Genomic DNA, 8,365 nt, shown 5'->3' with positions numbered 1-8,365 from the left:
CCACCTTAGGTGTATGTGGCTGGCGCCTTAGCCACTTGAGCCACAGGCGCTGAGCCCTAATTGGAATTCTTAATATTTGTATTAATTTTTTCAAAGGTCTACTCTTTGTAACCTTTCTACTGGCATTTTAATGAACTATAGTTTTTTTAACTAATAAAATCAAGGCCAAAACCAAGTGCATTTCAGTTTATACTTTTTAGAAGAAATACTACCATTGTTTAAAGTTTTATTGTTGCTTTCAATGCAGTATAAAATTATATTAACATTTTTTATAACCTTTCTCTCGAATCTTCTTCCCTTATGCATAATATGATAGTATATTAATGCAATTTCTTTTTTGGAAAAGTATAGTACCATACAAATGGTTGGGAGTGTGGTAACAGATGTGTTTAGTATACTATAGGAGACCTTATGGTATACAGGGATAGTTTATGAACATACTATCTGGCTGAAAGAAAAATTTGGCTTCATTAAAAGAGAGTAGGAGAAGGGGGCAGAGGATGTTCAAATAGTCAGTGCTGGCTCACCATCAGAATTCTTTTCTTTTTTTTAAATTTCAGATGAATATGAGGGTACAAATGATTAGATTATAGTGTTTACATTTGTTAGGTAAAGTACCTGTTGTACTTGTGTCCCACACCCAGACAACGTGCTGTGTACCCTTACATTGTGCTCATTAGGTGGGAGCACATCAATCTTCCCTGTCTCCAGCTTGAATTGAGTTTTTCTCTTGTATGGATGTGTATTAGTTTGTCTACTGGCTTCAGATTAGTATTGAATACATTAGATACTTGCTTTTCCATTCTTGTGATCCTTTACTAAGAAGAATATGTTTCTATTCCATCCAGGTTCATCAGAATTATTTTAAATAATTAGCATGTTCCAGAACCATTTGGCTCTGGTGTTACAACAAATAACACAGCCAAAAGCATGTTTGATGCATTGAGGAACATCAAAGAGGCCTGTGTGATTTGGAACAAAGTAAATGAGCATAGGAAGAGATAAGATCAGAAAGGGTTGCTTTTTTCCTCTTCTTGGCCTTTTGGCTAAGATTAAGTATAGAAAGGATTGCTTCCTGACGAAGCTAATGAAAAAGGGGGAAAGATCAGAGATGAAAGAGGGACAGATGTCATATCATGTAGGATAGAACTATTAAGAGTGATCTATTGACTAACCTTAGTCTTCAAAATGTCTAACTCAAAAGGTTGTTGCTTAAGAATATAAGTCTTATTAAGCACACTATTGAGTTCAGCTAACATGTTTGTGGTTCTGTTGCAGAGGATAGGTGGAGATGCTACCTTATTGGAAGAAACATTGCATGATTTACATACACTCTGTATAGGAATCTGCTGGAGAGTAGAGCAAAGGAGTAATAGTATAGGGCTCTGTGTGTGCCAGGTATTCTTCTAAGTGCTGTGAGCCAAATAGTCACCCATTGCATGGAGCTTACCTTCTAGTATATGAGAAAAACAAAGAAATGTGTAATGGATGATTGATGAATTGTAGCAATTGCAAAAATTAACTTGTGGAGTTATCATTTGGTTATATTTCCTTTTACTCCATATCCAATGAGTGTCAAGTCAATTTTTTCTCCTAATTCTTCCACCACTGCTTTAGTTCTTTGTTGTTTCTCATTTAGGGACCTCTGATTTTGTTGTAATTGAACTCTTTCTCTGCCAACTTTTCTTCCTGATCCTTCCTTGATCCTGTCGCCAAAAGATTGTCCTAAAAGATCTTTGCGTAAACATCACTGCTGATTATATAGCATCCTGTTTCCTTAGAATTAAATCCAAACTGTTTGACCTGTGTGTCTCTAACTTCTTCAGTTACTTTTACATTTCTTTTCCTTTTTCACTGCACACCAAATAAACTATATTAAACTAAAACCAGTTAACCAAAAGTTACTGCCATGCAATCTAATCTATTTTAACTATCCCTTCAGGAGGTTCAGAGATACGCTAAAGAACCACTATTTTGACTGAATTCCTCTCCCATTCCACCATTCTTCCCATGCTCATTCCCCCTTGATTCAACTCAAACATTACCTCTTGCAGGAGGTGTACGTGGCCATCCTCATCTCTAACTAATATAGAACTTTGCCTTTTGTGTTTTTTGACTCTTCAGGTAGGCCTGATGCCAATGCTCTTATGTCCTTCAACTTAGTAGGTATTTCCAGAGACTTATTAGCATTTTCTACTGCATAGAGACACTAAACTGGCCCTAGTAGCTACTTAACCATTTTTTAACAAAACATCAATTTTATTTTGAATATTTTAATTTAGTCTTTTTTAACAAATTGTAATGACTCTTACCACAAAATACATGTTTTCAGGCCACGTATTTTACTTCAGATGAGCAACTTCTGTGTTTTGTTTGTTTGTTTGTTTGTTTGTTTGTTTTGGGTTTTTTTGATCTATGCATTTGAGATGTTCTTGTCCACCTATTTCTGGACTATTTCTTTGTGTGTGAAATGAGAGGGTTGAATAAACTCCTAACTTAATAATTTGGGGATGTAGTTCAAGATTTGCCTCTTATATTTCTTACTTATTGAAGCAAGAATGGTGTAAGTTTTTTCTCACATATTTAAAGGCCTAGATGCAAATCTGTTAATGTATGACCATTATAAATTATTGTTAAAATGTAAGAATTTGAATATACAATGTGTTATGAACTGAATATTATCTTTTAAATGAAATTTATGTGCAAGATACTTAAAGTTTAAAATGATTGTTTTATGGAATACTAAAAACTAATTTTTTTGAGGTTAAAAATTCTCCTGGTAGAGTTACAATAAAGTAATTTTTCCAAAGCTGGTTGAAAGAGATGTCATATTGACATACAATAGTTAGACTACTATGAGAAATGAAAAAATAAAGAAGTTGGATATGTGATTACTATTTCCTGTTTCTGTTTCCAGAAACTCATTAAATGTTCTATTCATATGAATTAGGTATGTTTCCATATATAAAGCTGTAAACTCCAGGGTGCAACTTCATTATCATAAGAAATGGATTTTTACTGTTATTTCCTATTTTACAATGTTCAGTAGTTGGCCCTCTGTATCCACATATTCCACATTCACTGATTCAACCAACCATGGATCAAAGATATTCAGAGAAATTAAAAACAATTTTAAAAATGCACATTTTAGAACTACAGTTGTTATTCTTTATTTCACTTAGCATTTGCATTATTTTAGATGTAAGTAATTCAGAAATGATTTAAAGTATATAGGATGATACACATAAATTATATGCATATCCTATACCAGTGGTTCTCAACCTTCCTAAGGCCTCCTAATGCCATGACCCTTTAATACAGTTCCTCATGTTGTGGTGACCCCCAGCGATAAAATTATTTTTATTGCTACTTCATAACTGTAATTTTGCTACTGTCAAGAATCGTAAAGTAAATATCTGATATGCAGGATGTATTTTCATTGTTACAAAGGGGTCATGACCCACAGGTTGAGAACTGCTATTCTATACCATTTTACATAAAAGGCCTTGAGCATCCTTGGATTTGGTTTCTTCAGGGATCCTGGAACCAATCAATCCCCATGCAAAGCAAGGGATGACTAGATGAATGTAGAATGCTCAATAAAGATGTAATGAGTTTTGATTTTTCTAAGTTTTTTTTTTTCTTTCATAATTTCAGGGTTAGTCAGCAAAATAAAATCAACCTAATGACAGCAGACAACTTGTCCATCTGTTTTTGGCCAACATTGATGAGACCTGATTTTGAAAATCGAGAGTTTCTGTCTACCACTAAGATTCATCAATCTGTTGTTGAAACATTCATTCAGCAGTGTCAGTTTTTCTTTTACAATGGAGAAATTGTAGAAACCACGAACATCGTGGCTCCTCCACCACCTTCAAACCCAGGACAGTTGGTGGAACCAATGGTACCACTTCAGTTACCACCGCCATTGCAACCTCAGCTGATACAACCACAATTACAGACGGATCCTCTCGGTATTATATGAGTAGAAAGTGATTGCAAACAGCCTGGAATTGAACAAAAAGCAAATATAGACATGCATGTTTCAGGGTTCAGTAGTATACTTCATGTTTCATACAGATAATTCACATTCAAAATGACATTTTTCTCTTTGAACTATATGGTATTCCTTATTCACTTACATTGCAATTCTAAGACCATGTGACAAGCATGATTGGAGAGGTTTAATTTTTATAACAAAAATAGCTATAAAAATACAAAACTGCTGCTGCATGCAACCTTATTGCAATCAGTATATCATTCCTGTGGCATTTTCTGTCACATTATATTGTGAATACAATTTTTCTATAGAAATTAAATGATTTAAAAACTCACATATATAATTAATGCTTTTCAGCCTGCTTTTTGGCTGGTTTTGTTATTTGATGTGCTAATTTGGGCAACTTAATTTACATTCTAGCAGTCAGTATAGATAACTAAAAGCCCAGTTGAGTACAATTTTAGATTACTTATGCCATGCTTGGGATGTTGTTTGAAAGAAAAAAAATCACTTAACATATTTCACATTTTTTCACCTTCATCTTTATTTTTAAGTAAAACCTGTGGATGATTTGATGATGATGATGGACAAATGAACCTGTTTCATTTACACACATAACAAGGACATGCTTGTGGCTAAAGTGAGTTGATAATGTTGTGCTAAGGATAGTTGTTGCCATCTCATTTCTTTATGATACATAATGAAATAAACATTTTGTATACTGTTAATTCTGTAAACAGATGCATGTTCAAAAGATCTATGATGGTCTTGTAATCTTAATCTAATATATTTTAGATATTTTAATTTTTTCCCTCTTAGGGAATACATTTAGTATAGTGTAGAAAAAAACTTCATGACATTTTCATATAAGGTTCTATAACTTTTCATACATAAACATGAAATTTGTTGTAGAAAATTCTTTAAACCAGACATTTTAATCTAGGACTTCAATTTAATCTATTCCTTGAATCTATTTTTATGTGGCCCTTAAAAATATATATCCCCCAAAATCCATTGCTAATATAGCAATAAAAATACTTTGGGTACTGACAGACTCTTTGAAGTGTGTATATTACAAACTTGTATTCATATTCTTTTCTCTGATATGTTGTACTAAAATCCAAAATGGTTTTTGTACCATTTTTAAGTCAATCTTTTCCTTTGATGTTGGTACCAGAGTTGCTATATAAATGCTGCTTTTCGGGGTAAACATTTTAATAGTGAAGACATAATCAGAACACTAAAATATGGATAAAAATATCAGAATAGGTGGCACAGGTAAATTTTGCTTTATTCAAAATTCTTTCATTATCAAACATGCCACTTTTTTCTGGAAAGGAAAAGAATGGTTTGTTTTCCACTGCTAGGTTATATTTTGTATAGTAAAGAAAAAATTCTTGGTCAATGTTGTAATCTTCATTCATACTGCAATTTTAAGGTTATCTTATGTGTATAGTAAATAGATAATTTTGAGATTCAAGGCTCCTAAGAGTTTGATTTGCTCCATTTTTTTCTAAAATAAATATTACCTTTCCCAACTGTTATGTCCTAGGTATTATACTTCCAATTTTAAACTTCTAAACCAAGATGTCGACATGAACCAGGCTGCTGTTGAAGTACATGTATATTATAAATTATCTTATTTGTGTTATACTCTTACATGTTATCTTTTCTAAGAAAACAAAGTCCCTATTATTCCTAATGCAAAGCACACAGGAAATAAGAAAGTACAGTAATTTAAAAAAAAAAATCCGGTAAATGTAGTATTCTTAACTGTTCTATATTACTTATACCTGTTGTCTATATAGCTTTAATTTATAGCTGTCAGTTTAACATTGGCATGTCTGGCAAAGAAAATTAAACTTTAAGAGTTTTATAACTGTTTCTAGGTTGCTAAAGAATTTATTTTTCTACTATATATGGTATAGACAAAGCATCAAACTATGTACAGGAAAATAAGCCTGACTATTTCTATTGGCAGTAGGCTGAAAAGAGAATTTTCAGAACTATTTGTGTCTTCAGTTCATTCTGTCATAACTTTGCTGTTGTAATATGTGAATCTCAGCTTATTTAAGCTATTCTCTTTTATACTGTGTTAATTTAATGTTCACCTGCATTTAGTATCATTTTTGTTATTATAACTAGCATTTACCATTTTTCACATTAACCATCTTGTATCTTCCCCCAAATTTAGCTCCACTTTTTAATGCATCCTATCTTTGATTTGACACACTTCGTAGTGAGCCATTTATATATTTTACATTTGGTTCAATTGACGAGTAGGTTACAGTTATTGAAAATTAAAGTATGGTTTAAAGCTCAGTCTGTTACACTGAATTGATTGTGTTTGTTTTTACAAAGGGTTTAAATGTTTTTAAATATTAGAAAAATAATTCTAAGAACAGAATAATGATATTAAACTTTTTTCTGATAAGTTACTGGAAAGTTTCACTGTTTAGGAATATATCATATGAGAGTTCTTAAAGGAGTAAAAGAATAGTAGATAGTCACATACTTAGGGGTAAACAAGGAATTATGTTTTACAATATTGAATAAAATTCCATGTACACATGTCACTATTGTTTCATTTAAGGTTTAGATCTTATAGTTATTATAATATTGAATTTAACAGGATCTAGATTAGTAATATAAAGAAGCATAGTGATACTGTTTCAAATTTGCAATAGATTTATTAGAAATCAAATTCTATTCCAACAGACACTAAGTCTACAACTAATTAACAAAATTCCAGACACACTTTTTTTCCGCTCAAAATGGTATTTGTTAGTAGTGCTTTTTCCCCCTAACATTTATGATGTAAATACTGTAGGTAACAGCAATCTAAGTTAGCCAGAAAGCAGCTTTTATTTTCCATACTGTATGTAAATAATGTAGACTTGGGTTTTTCTGTTTGTTTGAGGTACTGGAATCTTAATTTCTAATATCTCCTAGGTAAAAACAAAAGGGAACAATTGGAATAAGAACTTAGGCCTTAGCTTCCATGGTGATTTTTAGTTTTTTATACAGTGATAATTGTGATGCTATTTGTCAACTGGATATAAATATATATATATAATTTTTAAAAGTTAAAAGTGCTTTGTTTCTTTGTTTATAATTAATGTAATTTTGTGCTTCACCCACAGGATGCTGCAGTAAATTAAATATTAGTGAAGCTTCTGATGTATAAAGAATGCTATGAATAAAACATTAAGAAGCTGTGTGATTTTAAGTTAAAGTTGCCTCCATTTTTACCATATTATTGGTAAAAATCAGCTAATTTTTTTCAAGTATAATGTGAAAAATAAATTTATATCAGTATGATGAAAATTTTATTAGGGAGATATATTATTGAGCTTCCATTGCACCATGAAAGGATATCCAAAATTCATTCTGGATGCAAGTAGAGGAAAATTGGATTTTTAAAATGGTTGGGAAAAACAATGCACAGAATTCTAAGACTCAGATGTTACATCTGAGTTTTGAGATTTGTCTAGACACTGTCTTGAGCCACTGGAAATATTTTGAAGCCTATTCTACTTACAGCAGAGCTGCTAACGTCAAAGAATATATTTTTGTTTTCTCTTCATGGTTTGTAAATAGTAAGCCAAACTTTATAGGTGTATGTTGTCAGATTACATGGATCTGGTGAGGTCTGTTTGACTTGAATCTTTGTGTTTATCTTGAATTTAATAATTTTTAAGTAAATAATTTTATTCTTAGGCTAAATAGTTTCTGATTTGTTTCAATATATATAGGACATGTTTAATTTTTTTTTTCTTTTTTTTTACTGTACTGAAACTCTTAAAATTCTTAGCCTTTTTGGTATATCAGAGATCTGAAAATAAAATATTCTTAGATTTAATAAGGGAAGGGACAACTCTTCAGAATCATTTTCTTATGGTAGAGTGTGTGCTTGAAAAGACTGTACAAACATTAATAACATTTCGTGTTCCAGCATCCAGTCACTTGATGTGAGCTGAGTAGCATGGTCTTTTTAAACTGGTTGAAATCTAATCAGTGAACTTTCAGGAATTTATACCATTAGTTACACCTCATCATTCCTATGTGCATAACCCCATATTTTCCTCCATTAGTTTTTTATAAGGGGGAAAAGGGGTAGAGAGACCCACAGAATCTCATATTCGCATCTTAAATTGTATGATGTTTGTTTTTCAGGGAAATTTTGCAGATAGTAAGAATGATTTTGAAAACCTACTTAATTATAGTCAAATTTTAGATACTACCAAATATATAAAATTATAAACCTTAGAAACAAATGTGGTGCTGGCAGTTCTGGTTTAGTCATGTTTATCTATAGTTAGGCATACTAAGAATTGCAGTATATACACTTTGTGAATAGCTATC

At 31.7% G+C, this 8,365-nt stretch overlaps 1 protein-coding gene across 3 annotated transcripts in view; it reads left to right on the top strand.

Moving 5' to 3' along the window:
- The window catches only part of ARHGAP5 (Rho GTPase activating protein 5), a 73,448-nt gene extending 66,877 nt beyond the window's left edge, over positions 1-6,571 (top strand). For all 3 annotated transcript variants that reach the window (XM_023514384.1, XM_023514385.1, XM_012806462.2), the window contains one exon: positions 3,658-6,571. In XM_023514384.1, coding sequence (XP_023370152.1) covers positions 3,658-3,985 — 328 coding nt within the window. In that variant the 3' untranslated portion in view covers positions 3,986-6,571. The remainder of the gene's footprint in view (positions 1-3,657) is intronic.
- Positions 6,572-8,365: the final 1,794 nt, after the last annotated feature.

The sequence above is a fragment of the Otolemur garnettii genome, unplaced genomic scaffold (assembly GCF_000181295.1).
Source record: "Otolemur garnettii isolate 467f Iridium unplaced genomic scaffold, OtoGar3 scaffold00052, whole genome shotgun sequence".
NCBI classification, from domain to species: Eukaryota; Metazoa; Chordata; class Mammalia; order Primates; family Galagidae; genus Otolemur; species Otolemur garnettii.
The sequence above is the reverse complement of the archived record's forward strand: the minus strand, read 5'-3'. Positions and strand labels throughout refer to the sequence as shown.